Below are 27021 nucleotides of genomic sequence, written 5' to 3' on the forward strand. Positions count from 1 at the left end.
TGGGATGCCTGGTCTTCACCTTGGGGATGCCCAGTAGGGGTAATCTTGCAGGGAAAGGCCAGGACGGGTTCCCAAAGCAAGCGCCTTGAGACCTTACGGTGAAAGGCGCTATATAAGAACGTATGATTTACGATTTATTTATTTACGATGCTCAATATATGAATTTGTGTGTTATGTTTTATTGCGTTGCACTGCTCAATTTTTATATTAAAAATAAAAGTTTGAAGACTTGATTGGCTGAAGCGCTGTCGTTTGAATATTTGGAAGCCTGACCCTCAACCAGAGATCCGTGAGCTCAGTGTTGGTCTTGTAAGCATTTCTGCAGTATACAATACAGAAATATGCACAGAGGAAACCCTTTTCTGTGTTCTTTTTTGCTTTTATCAAACGTATTATGTATATGTTACACTATATGTAAGCAGATGTTAAACTATTCATACTCATGCTTTACACAAGTGTGTTCTCCTATGCTTACTAATAGGTTTGTAGCTAGCCCTCTTCATTCGATAGCCTGTCATTCACATTTTTCTTCCACCTATTACAGCATGGGGCAATGGAAAAGCCCACTTTAGCCAATGGCTAACTTCACTGAGAGTGTCTGCATTTTGCTCTTTAACAAAGAACAGATCCGCACAAAGTGGTTCCCTTCACTTCCTGGGGCAGGCGTGAGAGAGTGTATTTTGAAAGGCCCAAAAAATATGTTTGATTTTAGCCAATGTTTATTTTTTTTTTTTATATAAGTGAGAGCCTGCCACCCCATCCAATTTAAAGTTAGAACGAATGATATCAAAACAAACTAGGCATTGACAAACCCAACAGGCTAGCATCCAATGCCAGAACTGCTTGAATTGCCAGTGCTAGTATTGATTGTATCAGACCCATCCTATTGTGCCCCTGACAAACCCAACAGGCTAGCATCCAATGCCAGAACTGCTTGAATTGCCAGTGCTAGTATTGATTGTATCAGACCCATCCTATTGTGCCCCTGCTACTTAAACCTCATTAAAAAAAAAAAAAAACAGCCGCCGCTGCTGTTGCTGTTTTTTTCCGTGAAGTATTGTTTTTGCACCCTTCTGCCTGGTCAGTATAGGGCATCTGGATGTTGCCATGCCTGATTATTTTACCAATACCTACTATGACATAGAGACACTGTGGTCAAGGCAACAGTCCATAACTTGCACAACAGCCATGAGAACCATAACTTACTCACCAAATGCAATGCTTATGTCCTCCCAGTTGAAATTACCAAGGATGTAAATGACTGTATGGATGACATTACGTACCTCAAGGAACTCATTGAGGTCTGCAAACCCCACAGCAAAATCACCGATTTTCTTTAATATTTTTATTTTTATTTTACAGGGGCACCGGTCTTCTACATTACTACACAAATGCTATTTCCGCCTGTATAGTATACACGTATATAGAATGTGTTCTAATATCATTATAGGGAGATTGTATGTGCAGGATTATGAAGTAATTCTCATGAGTTTTCTATAGTGTTGCATCATGAATAACCAGAATCTTTCTCTCCAATGATTTTGAGAATCTGTAAAAGACAGCATTTTCAGCCCTCTCTAGGGATAGGAGCATTTCGACTTCTGGGGAACAGGAACATTTTTACTTATGGAGAACTTGTTTTCACATTAAGGCTGCAAACTGAATATCCTGGCTTCTCAAAAATGCACACTGTCCTTGCAGACAACTTTGTGCTGTGTTCCTTCAGCTTTCAGTGTCCTACGACTAAATCACCTCACCCCCACCCCCCAATACGGCAAACCTTTCAATGCTAATTATTATTAGCCAGGATTTAATAAGAAGGGAGTTCATTTAATGTAGTATTTTGTCCTTGTTTATCATGTGCTTTGTTTGTTCATTTAAAATCGCTGCTTTTTGTTTTCACATTTGCAGTAATAATTTTATAAGCTTTGCGTTAGGTTGGCTCAGAATAAAGCCTTACATAGTGTTGCTTCGGATTTCTTGTTTGTGTCCAATTAGGAGGATATGATTAAAAGGGTCCACTATCTTTAAAACCCCACTTCTCGGACGGGTACCTTACTGTTCTATTCCGGATGTGAACATTCTCTGGATAAGTTCAGTAGAGGCTTGCGGGGCATAACTGATCACAAGCCACTCTACAACCCAAATACTTTCCAGCAAACCAATCTCCCTAGCAAATATATTTACTGTAAATACATTAAAATCACAAAATAAATGACACTACTGTATTAAAATAAGAACTGACATAAAACCAACATCTATAGTGTTTGTAAGTCACCCAGAAGGCCTTTGAGCCCTAATGGCAGGGTGTATTATATTTTATGTGAGAACATCTACAGTATCAGATGCCCCTTTGATGTCTAGTTCTATTACTGGATATTGAAAGTGAACAGGGAAGCCATCTTGCAGTATGTAATGGGCACTGACCAGGACGAGTTCCCCCAGCTACATAATGACTTCACTGAAACATCTTGTCAGAGGTACAGTATGAATACAGAACAGTTTCTCAACCTCCTCATGACTATTAGCAAATATACAGATACCTAAAAAGGGCATTTATTTGTCCATCGGCTTGACTTTCACTTTTGATATAGTGATTTAGAGCTAAATTATGGGGCACACTTTCTGTAATGGGCATGGATCCTTCCTTAGTTGATTTTCTCCACGCTCTGCACACTGGTATTTCTGCCACCATGAGATTTGGGACAGGGTGGTGATTTTTTTTTTTCTTCTCTAAATCGAGATTGGTGCGTATTGGCCCATTTTTGTTTTTATTGTACACCAACAATCTTTGCCCATTTTTATTTTTGCATGGACCGGATATACCCACGGTAAATGCTACGTCTTTACCCACTTTATTATACTTTACCCACTTTATTATATGCCGATGACTGTTATTGTCCCAGACCACTTTTGGTTTGAAAGTCCTCATTTACAAATGTTTCGAATTTATGGGCAGCCTTGACCTCGATACTAACCTAAAACATTTTATATGGTATGTGAAACACATCATAGTAAATCCAGAGTATTTTGTGTCCATGGAAGGGGATGGGGGGCGGGGTGGTGAGACGGTAGAGATGGTTAGTTGTGTGTTTTATTTATTTATTTACTGGCTATTCAATTTTTCATTCCTTGGAATTTGCAGCCATGCAAATCCACCGTTTTTTTTTAAAGTTCTACCTAGCTGTTGGCACTCTGAGTTTTGAAAGTGTATAAACGTAGATGGCTGCTTTGGGCAGGGTTGTGGGTTACTGCCGAACTAACCAAGCGAAAGCAAACCACTTTTGTAGGCGTTTGCTGGGTGTACTGCCAAGCAGCCCCACTTCTTTGTGCAACATTGAACTGGGGTTGGGATACGTGGCAGACCATATTGCATCCCCCTATGTTACTTGCCTGTCCCTGTGATCGAATCCCAGTACATCCTTCAATCGCAAGACTATATAGGACTGTTGCATGCGACCTGGGCCATATCATACCTTGAATTAAGCATATTTCTCACATATTGGGAAGACTGTAGTTATTCACCAACCTTTCTGGCATTCATAGGTGTGAGATTTCTTGGGCACGAAAACGATACAGGAAAGTTACGACCGGTGTAGAAGGTGACTTTAAATGTACTTTAAGGGATTGCATAATTAACCAGACAGCTGGGTGGACAGAGCCCAATTTGCATTGGGTATAGAACCCTTGGGAGAGATCCCTCTTAACGAGATTCTGCCTGTGAACTTTCCATAGCCTTCGCGATTTCCTTCTGGGGCAGGTTTTGATACGGAACTGGAGTTAGGCCAGGCCCTAAATTGGATTGATTGGGACAGCGCCCTGATGGAAAGCAAATTTTTGTTTTTGTTGAGGGGGAGGCGGGGGGTTGTCCGGTGGGACGACATGAGATGTGAGGCAGTCCGATTGGAGGAGGGAAGGGGTTTGATGGGGTGCTAACAATTATGCTGAGGAACATTAAGTGCTGATTATAAAGTCTTAAATGGGACCTGATTGAGACCAAGTGGATGGAAGAGCTGATGTTTACATGACCTTGTCAGGCAGCTCCCTGCTGCGCCCCTCTGAATATTGGTACCCCGGGCCTGGGCCCAGCTCCTTCATGCCCATTGCCCAGCCCTAATTGTAATAGTGTGTGCATGTGATGAAATTCTCCCCAATTCCTTATTACATTTAGAGTTTTTGTTTCTTTTTTCTAAATTGTATTCTTACCAAACGTGACTATTTCTAGTGCCAGTTCTTAAAGAATACACATGTACTAAATGTAAACATGCACTCTATTTCTTACGCACGTTAGGCAATTTATTAGTACTTAACTCTGTGGGAAGCTTTTTGAAAAGCGATGTTACCCACCGGAAATCAAAGCTTTTTAACGTGTACGGTTTTATATGTATTTACTGTGATTTTTGATCCATCTATATTTGTGATGTTCTTTTATGACTATTTAAATCAAAGTATATGCATGTTTACCTCAGTTGGCATCTTTCACAGTACCAGATGGTTCTCAATACTTTGGTTCATCCCATTTGCTCACTAGTTTGCCAAGCTGCACATCTCCCTCACAATCTCCTCCCCCTGCCTCTAACCAATCACTTCTGGTGACATGGGCTAGTTGTCCTCCAGGGATCAGACTCTGACCCCCTTCAACCCCAGACACTTGCACACACTGTATCCTTCACCCCGGCTTCGAGCAGTCGCTGGTGTACCCCCACCCCCTTCCCTCCCAGGGAGGGCAGCTGAGCGTTGGTTGCCTCTCCTTTGCTCAGCTGTGCCCTGCACGACCCTCCACACAACTGCACTAGTCCGAAACAGTACAGGAGAACACAGACCATTGACTAAAGTTCCGGGGCAAGCAAAGCTCTAGCATCCCAGTGGGAAGCAGGCATAGTAGTGAGGGGTGCACATAAAGGAGTGTTTGTGAGCATGAAGTAGGGCACAGGGTCTACTCTCCTGCGCTGCATCCTGCATAACTGCATCTCAGACATGCGTTCTACACAGCATTGCTAATAACACCCAGGTACATAGAATGGTCATGCTTTAAATCAAGGATCGTGGACTTACTGTACGCAGATCTATCTTCCATCTAGACCATGACAAAAAATGCGGTGTTGCCTTGTCATACAGGAACCCTTTAAAGTAAACCATTTTCACTCTCCAAATGTTCGCTCCATTGAAGTGTTAATCTGCCCCTTATTTGAGAGACCACAAGCCATTTGTACAGCTGTTCGTCGACCATTTAGCAGTGCAGCTAGCTGAATCTGCAATCCTTTTGCTGGGTAATCTGAATCTATTCTTTAGGAGATGCGCTGATCCACCAATATCCATCTGCACGATATTAGCTCAGTACTACACTGTATCAAACATGTGGCAACGAGTCCATATGAAATGGTGATTTCCAAACTTGGAAATTGACAAATGTGAGACCCTGGTTATGTTGAATGGTCAGGCCAATTCAAGATCCCGGTTAATTTGCTGTGGATGAAATGAGACTCTTGACTAAATAGTGTGGATTTGAAAAGCACATTACCGCTGTGCACCTCAGTTCCATTCAGTGTCCTGCTGAATAGTTCTTACAAACCTTTTGGTATACGTACTATATACATAGAACTGCACTCTTTAAAAAAAATTATTATTATTTTTTTTTTCTTTCCCCGTGGCTACGTATGCTTCTCTTGTTGTGCAACCACATTGGAGTGGAGTGTAGGACACAACCATCAACACCATAACCTGTGGAGCTGCTCAGAAAATCCAATGCATTCTGAGTGTAGTAGTAAACACTAGAATTGGTGCTTTGTTTTCCATGTCACAAGGGCTGCCTCCAGGCTGTGTGCAAAGCTGCAAGGTTGTTACTGGTAACAAACCGTGAAAAGCCAGTTTGAAGCATTAATGTAGGCTGCTGATGTGGGGCTGCATGGGGTTGGGCTGCATGGAGTTCAAGATGTGACCACATTGTTCTCCACAGGAGCGCCAGAAGGAAATTGCGACACTCGAAACTATCAACAATGGAAAGTCCATCTTTGAAGCCAACATTGATGTGGACATTTCATGGCAGAGTCTGGAATACAGCGCTGGTCTAGCAGGCAACTTGTCAGGTAACCTAACTATTTCAGACGAAACTGTGAGAAATGCAAAACAAATTAAATAATGGAGCAGGGCATCTGTTTTAAGGCCTGTTCATCTTGAATACTGTACTCTGGTGTAGAACTGTGGTTCACATCCCATTGTATTGAAAAACTGCAAATTTATAGATGACCCTGCTCACCACAGCCTTCCCTTTGCTGTACAGTGCTGTGACCCATCTGCCCTGTATTAAAATTGTTTATGCCCTAGTGATGATGTACTCCAAAAGGATGAAACCATGTCAAAAATAAACCACCAAGGATAAAAAGCGAGGTGTGTGTTCGACAATCTAGCAGGATCTCGATTCTGGGTCTCTTTCATCCAGACATATGCTAATATATTTCCGCAGAGTGCAGCTTTTTTGCTTTATACCTCACTGCATTGCCATGCCTTTTCTCGCCTTGTTTTTGACAACGGTGAAAGTATTCTGCCATCATCCCCAAGTTTGTGAGCCTATCTACACAAAAGGTATCCCTACTGGCTACTCCATATGTTAGCACAGTTCAGGCTTCATGCTCTCTCACTTACTATTGGCAAGCAAATTTAACTGTGTAGTGCCTTGGTGAATAACTCTTAATTGTGGACAAAGAGATCCACTAAATGCGCTGTATAGCATCTATATTGATCACATGTATCATCAATGGAGCTAAACAGTGGTTTGCCAATGGTTTCCTGTTTCGGGAGCCCTGAGAAATGTAGGGATTACCTATTTATCATTTTGCATAAAATGTCTATACCTTGGTTTTAGTTCAGCAATGTGGGTCTGCTATGGCTTGACATCCTTTACAAAATTCCGACATTGTTTGGGTTCTAAAGAGCATCTTGTTTACTAAAATATAAGTCTTGAATGCTTTCTGAAAATTTGTAGGTGTATATTAAAAAGGGTGTGCATGGACATATTTTGAATTTACTTGCATAATTTTAATGTACTTATTGTCGCTGTTCCATGTTTTTTGGAGGGGAGTTTTTATGTAGGTTGAGACTTTAATTTGATTATGAAGGTCTGCCTTTCACTCTGCTCGCTATAGATTCACTTACTGATGTGGGCTTCACAATTGAGATTATCCTCTACCGTACCCAGCCAAATGGCAGTTTTGTGCTCTGCCTTTGCGATACAAGCAAGTGTTTTTCGAATTTGTATTTAATATGAACTTTATTTTCCATTTGATTCCCACAGGTCAACACATTCAGCTTCCTGGTGGATCGTTTGCTTACACGAGGCGGGAGCCACTTGGGGTGTGCGTGGGAATTGGTGCCTGGAACTACCCTTTCCAGATTGCTTGCTGGAAGTCTGGTCCGGCTTTGGCTTGTGGTAAGAGCTATATGCCAATCAATCTGCCATATTTAAATAAACTGTTGCCATGTGAGATACGCATTTCACACACCTATTGAACGAGGTGCTTGAATATCTACTCATAATGTTTTCAGTGAGCATGTAGTAGACCTGTACACTACAACACGTTTTTAGATATAGCTCACTATTGAATATTTTGTAAGGTGCAATGCAGATGAATTGTTGGGGCATAGACCTGAAGGTCCAACTCAGATAATCAATTCTGTTCCCTTGTGTTTTTTGGTTTTTGTTACCCTTTCATGCCAATCTACATTTGATACATGCCAGTTTTTAATACATCTGTGTCAATTTAATTGGGGACAGCCTTAAATGTGTTTCGCTTCTTGGATGGACAGTGACTCTGGATAGCCAGATGGGGTACAGAAATACCCTTGTCCAGTGTACCTTCACCCTTCCTCCACCACAACAATGTAATTCTGAAAGTTGTCCAGAAGGTCAGGGAGAGCTCTTGGTGTTCATTGATGTTGGCAGCTGCTATGCAATTCTTTGCTAATCCTACAGTGTAGAAGCCAAATTGCTTGGGTTCTGTCACTTGGCCTTGGTGAAAAACATCAACCCACTTTCATGATCATTTTACAATGGTACAAGCACACTGAGAAGGCTGTAGATGGATGCCAGCAACCTCATTCTATCAGACATAGAGGTCTACTGTAATAGGTCAGGGCAGCCTTTCGCCATGGCCAAAAAGGACTCTAAAAGATACCAGGGCCCTTATTGCACATAGGGTGCACTGCCCTGGGCTTTGCCGTGATGAACCTTTAAGTGGTGCCCCCCTTGTGCAGTAGATAAGGGGGACAAGGCACTAAATGAAGGTCTGGTGACTCGTGCTCCTGAGCGTAATTACTTAATCCCACTGGAGTTACTGTTCCTATGTAGAGAGAAAGACTAAAATTGTCCTAATACTGTGGTACTTGGGGACAGTGTGTCCTGATCTTGGTGCCCTCACACACCACGAAGAATGTCATGCTTCATCAATGGGCCATGCTCCTCGTTGGGCCGGCGCTGCAATGCAATGCAATGCAAAGGGTCGCTTTGTCTGAGATCTTTTCAGGATAAAGCCTTGTGGGTGCATGGGGGTGAGTGGCAGTGAAGTCCTAAAGTGAATGTGAAAAGATGGATTGCCGGGTGGCACAATGATATATTAGAAAAAATATTGTCTGCCAACATTAAAACCAAAACTGTCGTGCTGCTCAGAGGGAGATAATGGCCCTCAGTAGCAAGAGAAATTTAGCATGCCCCTAATGGACATGTTTGGTGGTCAACATGTTTCGCACTATCTATTGGTCTCAGGAGGAGATCCTAAGTACTTCTTCAGCACCAAAAAGAGTGCTGAGTAAAAAAGGCTAAAGTGTAGAAGTGAGTGGCCTATATATGTTAATGTAGTGTCACTAAAGGTTGATACAGTATTCTGGAACCACAAAAAAGAAGAAAGCAAGAGAAGGTAAGCGTAGTTAATGCATTGATACCCTCCACTAAGGGTAGTCCTTAAAAACAAGCGTGATCCTGGGTGTCCATTGGTGCGCCAGGTGCACGTAGTATATTATCGTCTATGGTGAATGTCCAGATAGAGGATCAAAATGCGGGCTATGGACATGTAGTGACCATACCGAACGAACATATAATGGTGCTCAGGGCACAATTTAACTTTTGTAAAAAAGACACAAACACATAGTTGTAAGTAAAACACTTGATCGCTGCCAAAGTAGGTAAGTATTTTCACATTGTCTAAACTTGGTAGCACCATTGATGGCAAACCTCAGGTCACTATATACACTAAAGCATTTCAGATATCGTTTTGAGCTTACCTAGATTTTAAGAGGGAATTGCCCCATGAGATGTTGCTGTGGGTATCCTCGAGACCTGTTATGAGGAGTTATGGCATCCGGTAAGGCAAACAAAGGTAGCGGAGCGTATGCAGCCATGCTATCGGGTTGCAATGCGTGGGATTGGTGGTGCAGTAGTACTTACAGTTTCTCATATGTTTGTATGGCCGGACACCTACCCGACATCACGCTGTCTCTGCTGAGGCTGAATTGTAAACACCCGCTGTGTTTAAGTAGCAGTGCGGAGACCGGCGTGTGGGCGTATACACCTGCCGCTTGTTGTTTAATCCTGTGCCGGTTGTACTGAGTGCATCTGCAGGCGATATATTAGGTTGGGCAAATGCAGGGGTGTGCCAATTATGTGTGTCGGCGCTAGTGTGGACGCCATCTTTAAATGTTTGACCTATACGTTCGTGTCTGTAAAGAGTCCGGGTAATGAATAATAATGGTGTATCATAGTCCAGTTAACTATGTTGTATTCGGACCACTACTCTGCAAGGTGTCAAGCGATATACATGCCTCACTGATAGCCTAAGAAAGCCATTATAATTGTGCATATTATAGTGATCACAGGTTAGAGGTGCCCTATATCAAGTAGTGCGGTGTACTCTACATAGGATGCCTGGCAAGTAGTTTGCGCATGTAGTATGTACTGTCCCTTGTGATAACTATGCATAATGTTATGTGGATCGTAATAGTAAAGGAACGGGGAGTAAACAATCACAGAATAAACATATAGTTTTTGTTATAACAGTGATTGTATTCGAAAACAACCAAGATAGTGCAGAGTTGTTATGTCCGAGGTGCTCGTGCCTACGCTAACATACATCTTAGGGCGGAATGGCCATATAACTGGTTCCAGAGGGGTCTGGAGATTAGTGCATACAGCTCGGGGGGGCTCATTGAAGCTCAGTCCAGGGGATCTAATCATTGAGTCCTCATACATTGGTTCGTAGCTTGTGGACCCATCTTTGTTCTTTCCGGAACAGTGTCGTAAAATTCCATATGGGGTTGGTTTCTACAATGGTCCACTGGAGCTGTTTTGTTGTGTGTGGTTTTTTAATGAAGTATGTGCTCATCTTGGTTGTGTTTCGACCACATCTCACGTTACTTCTGTGCTCATTGATTCTGATCCTGACCTGTTGTGTGGTCATACCCACGTAAAGGAGGTTACAGGGACACTTGATAAGGTAAACGTTACTTTTCGTGTTAGTTTGTATGTTTGCGTTGTGTCCATATTATGTCGCCCAGTTGGAGTTACTTAGTGTGGGTGGTAAGGCTACATACATTACACTGTCCACATTCAATTAATCAATTCTCCTTACATTTATAAAGCGTGCTACGTACCCGTGAGGGTCTCCAGGCGCTGATGGTGGGGGAGGAGGGGGGCGCTACTGGTTGAAGAGCCAGGTCTTGAGGAGCCTTCTGAAGGCCAGCAGGTCCTGAGTCTGTCGTGGGTTGGTTGGGAGAGTGTTCAGGTCTTGGCGGCGAGGTAGGAGAGGATCTCTCGCCGGCTGTGGTTTTCCGGATCTGGGGGACAGTGGCGAGGGCGAGGTTGGCTGAGCGGAGGCTTCGGGTGGGGGTGTGGGAGCTGAGTCTGTTGTTGAGGTAGGTGGGTCTGGTGTTGTGTAGTGCTTTGTGTGCGTGGATGAGGAGTTTGAAGGTGATCCTCTTGTTGACTGGGAGCCAGTGCAGGCCTCTCAGGTGGGGTGTGATGTGGCTGCAGCAGGGGACGTCGAGGATCATTCGAGCCGAGGCGTTCTGGATTCGTTGTAGTAGTCTCAGGAGCTTGTTTGTAGTTCCTGAGTAGAGGGCGTTCCCGTAGTCTAGTCTGCTGGTGATGAGGGCCTGGGTGACGGTTTTTCTAGTGTCGGTGGGGATCCATTTGAAGATTCTGCCGAGCATTCGGAGGGTGTTGAAGCAGGACGCAGAGACGGCGTTGACTTGCCTGGTCATGGAGAGGGTGGAGTCTAGGATGACCCCCAGGTTGCGTGCGTGGTCTGTGGGTTCCGGGGCTGCGCCTAGCGATGTGGGCCACCAGGAGTCGTGCCAGGCTGATGGGTTGGGTCCGAGGATGAGGACCTCCGTCTTGTCTGAGTTCAGCTTCAGCCTGCTGTCCTTCATCCAGTCTGCTACGGCCTTCATTCCTCTGTGGAGGTTGGCTTTGGCGGTGTGGGGGTCTTCGGTGAGGGATATGATCAGCTGGGTGTCGTCGGCGTAGGAGATGATGTTGAGACTATGTTGTCGTGCGACGTGGGTGAGTGGTGCCATTTAGATATTGAACAGCGTCAGGCTGAGGGAGGATCCCTGTGGGACGCCGCAGATGATCTCGGTGGATTTTGAGCGGAAGGGTGGGAGGCGGACGCTCTGGGTTCTGCCGGAGAGTAAGGATGTGGTCCAGGCCAGAGCCTTCTCTTGAATTCCGGCGTCATGGAGGCGTGCTGATGGGGTGCGGTGGCAGACTGTGTCAAAGGCTGCTGATAGGTCCAGGAGGATGAGGGAGGCTGTTTCTCCTTTGTCCATCAGGATCCTGATGTCGTCAGTGGCGGTGATCAGGGCGGTCTTGGTGCCGTGGTTGCTGCGAAAACCGGATTGGGAGGGGTCCAGGATGTTTTCTTCGAGGTAGCGGGTAAGCTGTTTGTTGACTATCTTCTGTCACTTTTGCTGGTAACGGGAACAGGGAGATGGGCCGGAAGTTCTTGAGGTCCTTGGGGTCCGCCTTGGGCTTTTTCAGAAGGGAGTTTATCTCAGCGTGCTTTCAGCTTTCCGGGAAGGTTGCTGTCTCAAAGGAACTGTTGATTATTTTTCAGAGGTGGGGCGCGATGGTTGTGCTGGCTTTGTTGAAGACGTGGTGTGGGCAGGGGTCAGATGGGGATACGGAGTGGATGGAGTTCATGGTTTTGATGGTGTCTTCGTCGCTGACGTTGGACGAGGCGGTCAGGCGGCTGGTGCGGGTGGTGGTCGCAGGGGTGGTGGACTCGGTGGTGGGTGCGGGGGTGTCGGAGTTGAAGCTGTCGTGGATGTCGGTGATCTTGCGGTGAAAGAAGGCAGCCAGGGAGTCGCACAGGTCTTGTGATGGTGGGATGTCGTTGGTGTTGGAGCTGGGGTTGGAGAGTTCTTTCACGATGCTGAAGAGCACTTTGGTGTTGTGCGCACTGTTGTCTAGGCGGTCCTTGAAGGCGGTCCTGATGAGTTGGTGGTGCCTGCGGGTGGCGCTTTTGAGGGCTGTGTGGCTGTCTGGTGTTCGGTCCTGGAGCCATTTCTTCTCCAGCTTCCGACAGGTGTGCTTGGAGATCCGGTGGTCTTCGGGGAACCAGGTGGCTTTCTTGTTGGTGCGGTTTGTTGTGGCGGTATTGACGGGCGAGGGTGTTGGCACAGTCGTTGATCCACTGTGTGAGGTTGGTTGCGGCGGTGTCTGGGTCAGTGGGTGGTCTCCGGGCGAGGGTGGTCGTTAGTTGGTCTTCGGTGACCTTGTCCCAGCAGTGGCGCGGCAGTTGTTGGGTGCGGTGGTGTGTGGTGGGTTTCCTGAAGGTGAAGTGGACGCATCTGTGGTTGGTCCAGTGGGTTTCGGAGGTGTAGTTGAAGGAGACGTGGGGACTTGCGGAGAAGATGGGGTTAAGTGTGTGTCCAGCTGCGTGGGTGGGTGTCGTCACAAGCTGTTTGAGTCCGAGTTTGTCGATCAGGGTGGTGGAGTTTGCATCGTTGTTGTTCTCGAGGTGGAAGTTCAGGTCCCCAAGGAGGATGTAGTCGGTGGAGGCGAGGGCGTGGGTGCTAATGAGGTCAGTGATGGTGTTGCTGAACTGTGGTCGGGCTCCGGGAGGTCTGTAGATGAGTCTTCCTCGAAGGGTCGTGTTGGGGTCGGTGTAAATCTGGAAGTGCATGTGCTATGCGGTGGTGATGGTGTCGTCGGTGTTAGTTGAGATTCTGATGGCGTCTTTGTGGATGATGGCGATTCCGCCTCACACTCCGTTGGTGCGGTCTCTGCGGGAGATTTTGTAGCCCTGTGGGATGGCTATGGCGATGTCCGGTGCTGAGGTGGTGTTCAGCCAGGTTTCCGCCAGGAAGGCGACGTCTGGGTCGGTGGAGTCCAGGAGGTCCCAGAGTTCGATGGCGTGTTTGCGAGTGTTGCGGAGGATGCAGCGGAGGTGGTTTGGTTCTTTGGCTGGTGTTTTGGTGGGCTGGATGCTGGTGTATCTGCAGTTCCGGCAGATGAAGGGCCCTTGAGTGCGCTTCGGGTTGGCTTGGTCGTCTCATTCGGTGTTGAGTGCGTGGAGGGTGCTGGGGTCGTAGCACAGTCTGGTGTTGCGGGCGGCGCGTGGTTCTGGCGCTGGGCGCGGTCCAGGCGCGGACGGCCGCAGAAGGGCTTGCCTTTGGCGCTTCCGTGCGGCGCCCTCCATAAGAGGCCAAGTGGGAGGGAGGAGCAGCTGGGAGGCGGGAGCGGGGCGGCCAATGGGAAGGGCAGTGGGCACAGAAGGCAAAAAGGGGGCGGGCCACAGTGGAGCAGCGGCGGGGGGGGGGGGGGGGGGCCACAGAGGGCAAGAGTGAAAAACGAGCGGCAAACAGAGGGAGAAAAAACAAAAAAATATAAAGCCAGGGATGGGTGAACAACAGAGCAACAACCAAGGAAAAAAACAGGACAAGTGCCAGGGGCTCACCAGCAGCGAACCCTTGGCAGCAGCAGCAGCAGAGGGGCAGTCACTGGCAACTAGGAGGAGCCGTGCGGCGTGGGGAGTGACCAGAGGGACATTGGTAATGTCCCTTCACTGCTGAGAGCCCCCAGAGAGTGGTTTAGTCAGTAGTGTACTTGGTCTGTGGTCTTGTATGTACTAAGAGGTCCTTCAAGTTTTGTGTTTGTTTTTTGCAGGTTATTACTCAATTCCTCAGCTTGGAGTTTGTAGTCCTAAACTTTGCTACAATTCCTTGTCAACCTCAGAAATTGACCATATGGAAGGTTTCCCTGAGTGTCTTAGGGAGATGGCTATTGTATGGTAAGAGACTGTTGCGGTTGGTAGGCTTCCTGAAAGTCTTGGTGGTTAGGTTGCCATTAACCATAATGATTAGTAGGTCCATGAAGGGAATCTCCTTTGGCGAGGTGAACAAAGTAAACTTCAAATATGGGTCCTGCTGGTTGATCCAATTGTGGAACTCCATGCATCTTTCCTCAGATACAGTCCAGAAAACGAATATATTGTCTATTTTACATCATTTCCATTCCTTAATCTCCTTGAAGTGGGATATTCTCAGTTTGTATATGGGTTTTTTCAAAATTTGCTATATACGGGCACGCCAGGCACAGGAGCAAACGTGCTGCCCATACAAGTTCCGTGAACCTGGTGGTATATTTGGTTCTGGAAATTAAAGAAGTTGTTCTTTAAAGCTAATTCAGTGCATTCCATAATGAATTCCACCGGGAGCGTTTCTGTACTTGTTGTGGTTCTGAGTCTCTTCAATCGCCCTGATGGTGGCTTCCTGAGGGATGTTTGTGTATAATGCCTCTACATTCAGGGTGACGAATAAGGTGATCTTGTGGTGTTCTAGGAGATTCTTGGTGAGGCTGAGGGTGGCTTTGGTGTTTTTTAAGTTTTCTGGTTTTTAATGTTAGCAGATGAATATTTTTTCTAATATATCGTTGATTCACCTGTCCAGCCATTTTTTAGACTTCACTTTAAGACTTCACCGTCACTCTCCCCCATGCACCCTATGGCTTTATCCTGAAAAGATCTCCAACAAAGCGACCCTTCTGGGGAGCCGTAGGGCATTGCAGCGCCGGCCCGACGAGGAGCATTGCCCAATGATAATGATAAAGCATGACATCCTTTGGGGTGTGTGAGGGCACCAAGAACAGGACATACTGTCCCCAAGTACCACAGTATTAAGATGTCTTTAGTCTTGTCCCCTTGTGCCGACCAGCTCAGTGCATCTTATTACAGTAAATATATTGTTCCCAATGCAGGCACAAAGCCATACCTGCACATAGTAATTTAAGGCTGATCAAATGTTTGAAGCCATATGTCGGCAGCAGCTTTATTTGCATTTCAAGGCGGGGGTGGAAAAGATCTCCAGCAGGCATGTGCAGTGAGTGCACCTGCCTAAATGGAAATGCTTGGGGTGGGGGGTTGGTCCCCAGAAGCCCCTCTCTTCCCTTCCTGGGGTGTGGGAGTGGATGGACACCCACTGTGCGCTACCTCATGGTGCACAATCACTGCTCCTCTTGACTTCCTCTTTGCTTCTACTCCCGCTATAATGGAGTGCTATAATGGGGTGTGTTCCCATGCGAATGAGGGAGCATCACCTTAGATAGTACTGCCGTATATTTAGCAGTAGTGCACACTGCATTACAGAAGGGACTGTGCAAGAATCGCTGCCCTGTTCTTGACACCAAAGGGCCCTGGGGGTGCAAACAGTAGGTGCTCACGCCGATTGCATCCCATTCGCAGGGCCCGGTGCCCTAGATAACGTGCATCTTATTGCTGTACAATGCATGGAGCCTAACCACCTCCCATTGCCAGGGCAGTCTCCAGGAAGTTTAAGCCTCATTGAAATCCTTCCCCCCAGTGTGCCAGTTAATTATACTGGAACGTTACCTGAGCTACTCCACAGGTATTCTGTTAACACTCTGCTCTAAAAAGCTTCCTTCTGGAATTGTGTGAATTTAGCACAGTATTACTGTAAAGGCTCTTGGTCTCTGCCTAAGCTGCCTATGCCGCCTTTCTCCTCCTGATTGATTCTTTGGAACCTGCCCTCTGCATCCCCCTTTCTAGATGGCCCTCCACACCCTTAAAATGTACAACCTCTGCATGGAGAGTTTGAACTGTACTTTGCTGGTGGAGATGGGTTGTCCTTCTGGTGGTGCATAGATTCTGCAAATATCAAATCAAAGTCCTCATCTGCAGCCCAGCTGGAGTTCTTTTTCCTGGGTATGTCAATTTTCACTGCCCCGCTTGGAGGGATCCAACAAATGGGCAGCCGCAGGAGCTATCGCCAAAGGGTTCCACGTACCGAGCCAGTCCCAAACTTCCTGTGCTTGCCCAAAAAATAGTTTTGCCCTTATGTATAACCTTTAAATTCACCAGGTAGAAATTCTTGTATATTAATTGCATTTACTTTTCTTTTACAGCACGGAAGGAGCTTTGCAGTTGTTGCATCTGGACAGTATAGTCTGGCCAAATGCTGATCAGTGCAGTCAATGATGAGATCTGGTGTCAGGCGAGATTGCCCGAGTATTGCATGTCAGTCCTCCTAATTTAGGAAACCGGCTTTCATAGGCCGTGGGTAGGGAGCGGAGCCCCAGGTGGAGCCTAGTCATCGGGAATCTGTGTGCCTTTTCAATAACAAAGCAGTGGAGTATGTCTTCTGCAGGAATCCAAGATCTCATCCAAGTGTGTAAAAAGCATTCAAGGCTTGTCCTTTGCCACCCCAACTAAAGTGATTGATTCTTTGGAACCTGCCCTCTGCATCCCCCTTTCTAGATGGCCCGCCACACCCTTAAAATGTACAACCTCGGCATGGAGAGTTTGAACTGTACTTTGCTGGTGGAGATTCTAGCTTCTGTTTTGGTGACTCATTCCACAATCCTCTTGAGGTCTTGGCACAGGAGACAGTCTTCGGCCCCAACCCCACCGATCTGTGTTTCTAGTGTTGCATGTTAACTTGAAGTTTCTTTCAGGAGTTAACTGTGTATTGGTGGAATCGTTTGGGCATGTTGATACATCCTGACTCTGAGAGTGTCTCGGCAAATTTGTTTCCTACTTTGCTTGCGGCTGCTATCGCCTGTGGCTACCTCATGTTGAATGGAGTGGAGGGGGCGAAGCAGGAGTGCAGGCAGGCCTGCGCAGATAACAAGTCTGGGAGCAGTACAAGGCACAAAGAGGGTCCAGTAAGTGAAGGGTTGGCACCAATCACCAAGATCATTTAACTGCGGAAGACTGAGTTTTCCCTCGCCAGTTGTGACTCTGCAGTCAGTGTGATGGTTGGATGTGTACCGGGAGAGACAAACCCCTCTGGTACTGCAGTTTGACAGCTTCTTTTTGTGGGAGTAGCATCGAGAGCAAAACGTGACACACAGCCTGCAATCACCCAGCAGCCCTGTAAGTTGTAACACCAAGCAGCTTCTTGGTGGAGAATGAAGGACAAGAAAACAGGATTATCTCAATTAGGTCCCTTGATTGCAGTGGCCAGACTCCCTCTTGCATGCAATCCCCTCATTCTGACTGTGTTGAATTGTGTATGAACTTATGTGGGCCCTTTCAGCACTGGAGCTGCAGGTCTCTTCTGCAGGTCTGCCACTGGCCTCCCACCACCTACTTAAACAGCAGATGGGAAGCCATTGATCCCTGCACAGATTGAACCCTCGAGAATTGAAGTTCTTTTTGTGGCCCAGGGCCCATATTACAAGTGCCTGGGCAGCAGAGTCTAATAGCAGCCAATCAAATGTTTGTCAAGAAAGGATGCCAGTGCAAGCTGCTTCTTGTGATCTGTGGGTATTTCTGTCACTCAACCCAAATAGGCCAACCGGGGGCGGGGGGGGGGGGGGGTTAGAGGAATGGCAATCAATTATATAGTGTCCGTTGTCTAGTTATAGGGTCAGGAACTACTGATCAAAGACAAGTGTAAGAAGTCCGTTACGACCTCCTACTTGTGAGTCTGCACGAAGACCAAAACGTCACATTGCCACGTGTAGAATGCCCATTGAATTATAGTGTACAGTGCTTAACTTACTGCTAGATGAGATCATGCCTGTTTGGGCACAGCAGAACGTCTGGTATCTGGGATTATTTCCAACTCCATTTCTGCTTCCCTTGCATACAGTAGCTTGTCTAGTGCTGTGAAGGGCTCAAAGGAAAAAGCAGGGACTGCCAGTCGGCTTGGCCCGCGAAGGTGGTAATAAAGAAACCAGTTCAAGGGAGTGGATCGTGATAGCCCCTTAAAGTCTTTAAGGGAGACAAAGGTGCCATTCTTATACATGTCACCCAACCATGTGAGGACTCTGTTGTCAATTTGAGACCAAGTCATGGGTTCATGCGTGGCTGGTGGTTGTGGATGATGGTATAATGTCAGTTTGGGAGAGTAAATCAACCCCCTCTTAGCTTTTCTGGAGAGTCTGTCCCAATCCTCGAACATGCAGGCAGTCCTGGATCTTAGATCTGGAAGGTAGGGAAACTGCCTGCCAATACAGGGCTGTGAACGGGAGTAGGTCTGCCCTGTCTTGTTTGACCACCACATGTGGCATCCAGGAAGTCAGCCAGTACCAGCAGTGTGCCAAATGCGACTGCGCATGCAGGTAATACAATTCTGGGTCAGGTGCCTCAAATCCACCCATGTGAATAGAAGAGCGAGTGTCTCCCAACCAGTATTAGCTTTATATCCAACCATGTTGGGGAAAAAATTGCGTAATTAATCACTATAGATCTGTTCACAAATAAAGAGGCTGGGTAGTATGACCATTTTCAGGAGGCTAATTCGGCCCACCAATGATGAAGGTACAGTTATCTAGCAAGAGAATCTCATCTGTGACCTGGGCGATGGCAGTCCTATAATTTTCGCTTATAACCTGCTGTGATCACTGTGCACTCTGACACCCAAGTATTTAACCCCTTCGATGCTTGTGACAAGGTCAACTCGTCATGGGTGTTACCTGCGCTGTGTGTTTGACGAGTTGACCTTGTCACATAACAAGGGATTTTTAAAATTGCAGCACAGCACGGGAATGTGCTGTAGCAATGATGTGGTTAAGTGAATCGGCGCACCATTCCAGCGGGAAGTCTGGGGTGAATGGATTTGTGTTGGCAATGAGAGGGAACATTTGGGACGACTTCCAGTTAAATGTCATCATAGGTAATACACCAAAGCAGACAAACTCCCTCATCACAAAATTTAGATTGGCCCTGGGCTACCTGACATATAATGTCCTATCGTCTGTGTACAGGGATATTGGTATATTACTGCTATTGTATACCTCAGAGTGTTTCCAGTGTAGCGTTGTCAAAGTTTGGGTGCAAGAGACTTGAGGACTAGTGTGAATAAAAGTGAAAGAGCGACCACCTTTGACCAGTACCTCATGTAATTTGTATGGTATGTTAATGCAGAGCAAGCCAGTCAATGGAAGGGCTGGGCATTCCCATCCTTGGAAAGATGGCCAAAAGATAGCTCCATTCCAACAAGTCGAATGCATTGGTTGCATCGAGAGAGGGAAGGGGGGAGGGGTACATGACTGCATCAAACTCAGGATCCAGATCCTTATGTATAGCAAAAAGCATTTGGTTTCATCCTAGGCCACTCCAGTTGCCATAACTTAGACTGGTTGTGCCTTACTGAAGCCATCCAATGGAGTGAGGTGGTATGCAATGAGCTGCGCTAAAATCTTTGCTTTACAGTTAATCAGTGACCGCTTCTATATCTACAAGATTCTCATTAGTGAGTCAGCTCGTCAGGCTTAAGTAGTGTAATCAGTGATGCTTCACACATAAACTGGGGAGCGTGTGTCAGAGATGGCCTTCTTTTATACATCTCTAATAATTGTGGTGCTAGAATGCTGATGTAATGTTTCTAGAATTCAGCCGGAAAGCAATCCGGCCCTGTGCTTTGCCCAATGGTAGCTCAGATAGGGCAGTTTTTTATCAAGTGCGAAGGGTTGTTTGTGCCTCTTCCAGCCATGCTTTGTCAAGGTCATCAAGGTAATTGTTGACCTGTTCTGGGAGCAGTGTGATTTCCAGGTATAGAATTCAAAAAAGCATTTTTAGAGTATGCCTAGGATCTGATCCGTGCCTGAAAGCGACATACATACGCGTGCTCTATTCCTATACTATTGTTTCCTTCCCAGGAGCATTCACTAGCATTACCAGGCTTCTTGCCATCGCCATATGCTCAACACCTTGTGTATTTACCAAACTTTATTTCTCTTCCTGCTATTTCAGCCTATTCTGTAGTTTTGTTATGTATTTGTTCCATTACCACACCATGCTTGCCCCCCGCCAGTTTTCTCAGTTATATTAGGTCCTGTTCTACGCTTTCGAGGTCCTGTGGCCACACCATTGTTTTCCAATACAGATTCCTAGCTCTGTTACCTTGAAAGCCTCCCACACAGAGTAATGGGTCAAATGTGCCAGGATTAAGCAAAAAGTACTCTTATCATATCCCCGCCTGCAACTCAACACTAAAGCGATTGCCTATTAGGATTTCCTTGTTGAATTGCTGTAGCCCCTCGGATAGTTGAAGCTGGAGCATAACTGGAGTGACCCAATAATTTGCGGGCTAGGTGCTGAATTCCATGTGTCCACTCCTTACATCTGGTGACACTAGCTATTAGTTCAATCTGGACCATATATTGTGACAGCTGAGTAGAAGGTGCATACTTTATTGAGGGGGTTCATATATGAACGTGTCTTGCAGCGTATGTTCATTCAATATCCTTTAATGGATGCTTTAGACCTATCTTTTGATTTGGCAAAGGATCTGTCCATGTGGCTGTTAGACCTGACACCATTGGCGTGGGTCTCCCTTCTATTTTTGCTGTTGCCTAATGTGTTTCTGCTGGTGTTAGATGCTTTGGGTACTGTGCCACTGCTGTCCAGTGCCACAGTGCGAGTGCTCCCTACTGTAAATTGATGCATTGATTAGTGGTTCCATGATTGGATGTTTGGTTTACTTGTCAGACCCTAGTACAGTGCACTGAGTGTGCCCAGGGCGTGTAATTCCAAATGCTGCTAGTGGGCTTGCAGCACTGGTTGTGCCACCCACAGAGGTGGCCTTGTAAAAAGTGTCTACGGCCTGCCATTGCAGAGCCTGCACCCACTTGCCAGTCCCTGAACCTTCCCTTTTCTTCATATTAGACACCCCTATTGTAAGGCTACCTGTTCTCCATAGACCAGAATGGGCTGTTAGATTATTACATGTTTATAATCCTAATAGACTCAGAGAACATGGTAGAAATTCGAGTTTAGTATGCCTGGACTCAGAATGATAAAATACATATTTTAGTAAAGTGGGTTTTAACATTCTGTGTTTGCAAATATCACTTTTAGAAAGTAGGTATTTGCTTGCCTAACCTTTCAAGCCTGCCTCTGCGAGGTTGTGTATTCTTTCGTCTGGAGTTTGAGTGACAGGACTGGGGGATTCCAGGAGACAGAATGAGTCAGCCTAGTGGTGAATAGGGAGATCTGCATCTAGGTGGGAGGGAGGAGTTGCACCTAACCGCCTCCCCCCCCCCCTCCCCCCCCCCCCCCCCGGTGCTGGCTCCACCCCCTGTGGTGCATCTGATGTCTCTGCCCTGCACACTGAAAGAAGAGAAGGAAGACTGTCAACAAAGTGCTCCAGGGCTGTACTTGCCTTACACAATGCTGGTTCCACCTCCTGTGGGGCGTCTGATGTTCCTGCCCTGCACTGTGAAAGGAAAGGAGAAGCCTGGTACACAGTGCTTCATAACTGGTTTGGATTGGGCACAGGCCCCTCTTTCCCTCAGAGAACAAAGGATTTTGGGGTATAAATATTGGGACCCTGATCCCAAGAAAATAGATCACTTCTTGACTTACAAGACGAAACCTCTGCTGAGGAGAAAGAACCTGAAGAAAATGAGGAGAGACGATAAAGAACCTGAAGAAAATGAGGAGAGACGATTCCCAAGCTGAAGTGCTTCTTGGGGGGGATTGACCTGCAGTGGTTGCCTGACTGCCAAAGAGAGGAGAAAGAACTTTGTGAACTTTTCTTTCAACTTGTGCAAAAGATCTCAAAGGGCTTGGAAGAGAGCTTGCTCCCTGACCGAAGTCCCAGGACCAGTGGACTTCACCAGCCTTTGTGAATTGCTGCTGGAAACACTGTTTCAGTGGCTACAGAGGCAGGGAGCTGTGACTGACTCTTACGACCAGTCCGGTGTAGGCGCCGCATCAAGCAATGTCCGCCTTGAACCACGCAAGCTCTGCGCTCACTGACTCCGTCCTGATGCTGTCACCGAGCCGTAGGCTGCACCGCGACTGGTGGACACCCCGACGTGCAACGCCTCACTACACTGACATGTACTGGTCTGACCGAAGAGGTCCCGGCTGCTGACTCTGAGTTCTGCGACTGCACCGGAGTTGGACACCGCTTTGCGACGCACCACCCAACTCGCACCGCTGTCCGGACTGATCGACACCAGCTCCCGAACTCCGGCTCTGTCGCCGCACTGCATCGAAGCACCGTCTCGCTCTGCAACGTAAGCCTTGGGTCCACCGACTCTGTCAATGGGCCGCTGCCGGCACCGTATCGAGGGACATCGCGTCCTGCAACGCTTCCTTTCTGCACCGTGACGAATACTGGAACCGGCTTGCACATCTGTTAAGACCGTTGTCCTTCATCCAAGCTGCAACGTTCCTCATGCAGTTGTGGAAGTTGGTCTTGGTGGTGGTGGGGTCTGCTGAGAGTGAGAGGGTGAGCTGGGGGTCATCGGCATAGGATATCATGTTCATATCGTTGGAATCGTAAGCCTTTCATCACTAGGATATTTACGCCTCTGGCATAGGCAGAGAAGGATAATTTAATGCTATGTACAGCCCATGTACTAAGTGTGTGAGAATCTTGGGTGTGAGATGAATCTCTTGTAGAAGGGTGATATTATCTATCTACGAATGCTAACACTTTGCTAAACTTATGTGGGCTGTTGAGCCCTCTGACATACCATGTCAGATAATTGAGCATAGTTGCCTCATGGTTTTACTTGCATAAGGAAATGTACATTAAGTGAGTGACGTTTCTGTTACCTTCTGGTTTCTTGGCAAGGATGCTAATCTTTCAATCTGCCATCCATACCTAGGCATGCAGTGCCACATGATTCAGGGAACGCACCAATAATTAACCCCTAGCCAGCACACCCACTCTGGTGCCCCAACTCCACTAGGTCAAACCCCATAATAAACCAAAATGACCCAAAACCGTCACTGAAACCCATGTGGGTGAAATGTATAAGAACAAGACCTAATCGGGTGCAATCCAAGGTGGCGAACCAGAGTTTTTGGTATTGTCCCTCTTATTCTCATTGACTGGGTGGGAGGCAACACGTTTTTGCTGGTTTCAACCAACTTTTTGCCCTCATTTTAACAAGGGACTTGTGTAATGGGCCTGAAAAGTCCTGATCCCTGCTAATCAGGACTCTTTGCATGTGCTGTGAACCTTAAAAAGGTACATGGTTGATTGACTTATGCCCAGTTGGCATAGGTTAACGTACTCTTAATTCCCTGATCTATGGGCCTTTAACTTGGTGTCCCTGCAGCTCTAGCAGTGCTGCCATGACCAGGTAAAACATGGCTCCCAGTTTGCCTCTGCAGACTGTAAAGGCAGTGTAAAACTGCTAACTCATCTGCCTTTTTAAGCAAATATTCTGCCCACCTAGTTTCTTAGTGTCCACTATAACTCATTTTAAAACCATATACAAAACCCTGACACAGCAAATCCACGTAATCTCTCCTGTCATAATCCTGCAATCAGTACTGCAGCGCTTCCAATTTATTTGGAGTATGCCCCTAACCTCCCTGTCTGAGATGGGAGCTTCATGTTTCCCCCGTGTAAACCCCTTTAAGGGACAGTCCCAGGCCCACTTTCTTGCCCCCAACTGTGATTGAGTTTGTTGCACTCCACAGTGGGTATCCGGGTTCTTACTGTCTCTTCTGACATTAATGTTCCAGGTGTATGGTACTCTTGACTATGGTACTCCAAGTTAAAGCTCCAAAACACTCCTTGCCCTCCTTTCACAATGACGGACTTACCTGCGATACCCACCCACGCTTGGGTGCGACATCCCTGAAAAATCCAGTATGTCAAAGGCACGCCTCGGACGGTATACGTCGTGGGGGTGGGCCTGCTAGGCGTTATGATATGCAGCCACAAATCTGTATCTAGCTCCCCTCATTTTCCTTCTGCACCTACTGATAGCTGGGCCCTAAATTCTTTGTCATACCAAACCCAGGCTTCCCCCCCCCCCCCCCCAGCCGCCCTGAAATGTGATCTGTGCAGGACCTTGTTGAAATGGACAATACAGCACTCTAGATATTTTTTGCAGCATAAGCTAGCGTAGATAAGAAAAGCGACCGTACAATTTTCTTTAGTTACTTTGACCCATGGATCACCAGCTCATTCTTCTTTAGACTTTTTTTCTTTGCAGAAACTTAAAACTTCCATGTGCTCCTGTTTCCAGATGCTTTCATTCGTCACTGTTACCAAAAGGTGTTCCCAGCGGCTTGGGGATGCCCATTTAGGCCAAATTTAGTTTTATATCTTTACTCTCCGGTTTCTTTTTCCACCTCTAAATCCTTATCCCCTTTCTCTGCACCCTTCACCTTCCTCGCATTATTGTTCACCTGTGTACTTGCATCTCCAACCTTAACTTCCTTAGCGTCTTCCATGCCCGTGATCTGTCACATACTTACCCATCCATAAATGTGGTGCACCCTTTTTAGATCTCGTTTGGCGCTAGCAGCGCTGCTCTCGCCATTACGAGGGCCTTTTCGAATAGATACAGATTCCAAAACGTACATGTGTAGAGACTGAAGAGACTGTAGATTTGCAACCGGGGATTGAATGCTTTACTGGCGGCGTGACACTCTGGAGACACTTTTTTTGCCGCCAGTAAAACATCCAGTCCCCGCTGTAAATGTAAAAAAACATATCATTTAAATGATCTTATGCCACGATGCGTGGCTCCTTGAGGGCAATCTGGCTTTTTAGACAGCAGCGCTTGGCATACTGGCAATTTCAACTCCTTTGTACAAATTTTTAACAAACTGTCAGGGAATGCAACAGTGCGGTGCCAGAAATGTCACAACTGGCTGAAGGTGCCATACATGGCAGTGAGCCACTTCGCAACTTCTATAATGTTCAAAAAATATTTTTAGTTTGCGATTTTCCGCTTTTATTCTCTAAAGCAGTCCTATATTAATTAGTGATGTCGTGAATTCACGAAGTTTACATTTCACGTGCAGATGATATAATCCCCGTGCTGACGTGCAAACATTTACACTCCACTGGGTCGGGGCTCTGTATCAAAGTCCCACTTGCAACCCCCAGCCCTCCTGTGGTCACGGTGTGTACCAGCAGCAGGAACCGAATATGTCTGACTTGAGATGATGAGGACAAAGCCTCACTGCTGGTGTATTCCCAGATCCTGGCTCTGGTGCTCTTTCACAATCTTCCCCCCAGCTAAATTCTTGCGAAGGCTTGTCCCCTTTGCCCCACAGAAGTTGGCGTCCACGCATGTTTGAACCTAGAGAGGGGCTCCTTACTTGGTAATTGTTTGATTCTTGATAAAGGAAGTAATGCATATGTCCTTAGAAGTTCATTACAAACCACTGCCCTTGGTGTGAAGAATGAAAGTCCACGCAGGTGGCTATCTAGTTACTTCTTGGTGCCTGGTCTCTGGAGCAGTGATTGTGGGCTTTCCATAGTGGATTTCACATCTGTATATCATTATGGCAAAGTTCACGTAGGGAGGGCGCTAGAGGGCGCACTGCAGCATGGCCGCACTGCCGTGAGGCTCCTGCAGCCCGGAGCTTCCATCCGGCAATTTATCCTTTTGACCATCTCTGATCTGACCCTGGAATCTCCTTCGGACAGCTGTGGACTGCACTCGGTCCAACTCCCACCACGATCGGTGGTTCCTGTCCGGAGATAGGAGGTCCGGAAGTTTTGCCGCCGGGTGCTCTGGAAGTCGGGAGCACTGCGGCCCGGCGTCACAGCTCACTGTGGGCCGCTGCCTCACACGTGGGGTGAAGGCCGGATCCCCTCCCCCCTCAGGGACACTGCGAGATCGCCCGCTTCGAGGTGGATGGTGACGGTAAGTGGGGCTCGCGACCGGTGGCAGAGACTGTGAAGTGTCACCACAGGTGCCACCCTGGGCTACGGTGGCAAGGCTGCGACGGGGACTCCAATCCACCCCCAGATTTGATGCACTGCCGGGACACAGGCGGGAGTGGCGGGGCGTGCTTGCCTGCTCATGCCCCCGTCTGTGGGGACCTCCTGGACGCTTGTGAGCTGCGGAATACGGACGAGGGTGTCCTGTGGCTGGCGCTACGATCTGTGACTGGACGTGCTGGGCGCGCTGCTGGGGACCCGCCTTTTCCTTCGTGTGGCGCCATTGTCGCCGCAGCAGCCATTGTGTGCCGGTGCCTACCGGCTAGGGATTTTTCAGCGGAGCGCTGTGCTAGCCATCCGGTTCCAGGCCCCTCTGCCTGCATTGTATGCCGGTGCCTTCTACTTTGTGTTTCCTATGCCACACTGTCCTGGATTGGACTGTCCTGCTTCGTAAGGGACGACATAAGAGCTGAGTCCTGCGCTCTGTCCCTGTTACATGGTGTAAGTGGCGCTGCCCTCACCTGTTTGTGTTGTACTATGGTGGTCCGCTGCTGGGTGCTCTCGGTCCACTCTCACCTGCTATTGTTGTGAATACCCCTCTGCCTCCCGGTGGGCAGCGGCGTGCTTTGACTGTTTGTGGGGACTGGCGATACTGCGTGGCTACACGGCTACTGCGCCCTGCTCTTGGATTTTGCTATACTGCCTATGCTGGTGGGTGCATACCATTGGCTGGTGTACGAGGGCTTGTGCCCAGGACTAACTTAACTTCTGCTTGCTGTGTGTGCGGGACCATGGGAAAGCCGGACAATAAGCAACCTAAACTTTCCTTTGACTCTGCAGCTTCTAGGAGGGGCACTCGCCTGCTGCAGGAAGCTGGGAGCTCCCGTCCCCCCCCCCCCCCCCCCCCCCCCCACCTGT

General features: G+C 47.3%; 1 protein-coding gene across 1 annotated transcript in view; it reads left to right on the forward strand.

Annotated features, from left to right (window-relative positions):
• The window catches only part of ALDH9A1 (aldehyde dehydrogenase 9 family member A1), a 206152-nt gene that overhangs the window by 95234 nt on the left and 83897 nt on the right, over positions 1-27021 (forward strand). The window contains exons 4-5 of the mRNA XM_086957203.1: positions 5957-6086; positions 7292-7426. Of these exons, the coding sequence (XP_086813329.1) occupies positions 5957-6086; positions 7292-7426 (265 nt within the window). The remainder of the gene's footprint in view (positions 1-5956; positions 6087-7291; positions 7427-27021) is intronic.

This window comes from Lissotriton vulgaris, chromosome 1_1 (genome assembly GCF_964263255.1).
Source record: "Lissotriton vulgaris chromosome 1_1, aLisVul1.2, whole genome shotgun sequence".
In the NCBI taxonomy this organism is placed as follows: Eukaryota; Metazoa; Chordata; class Amphibia; order Caudata; family Salamandridae; genus Lissotriton; species Lissotriton vulgaris.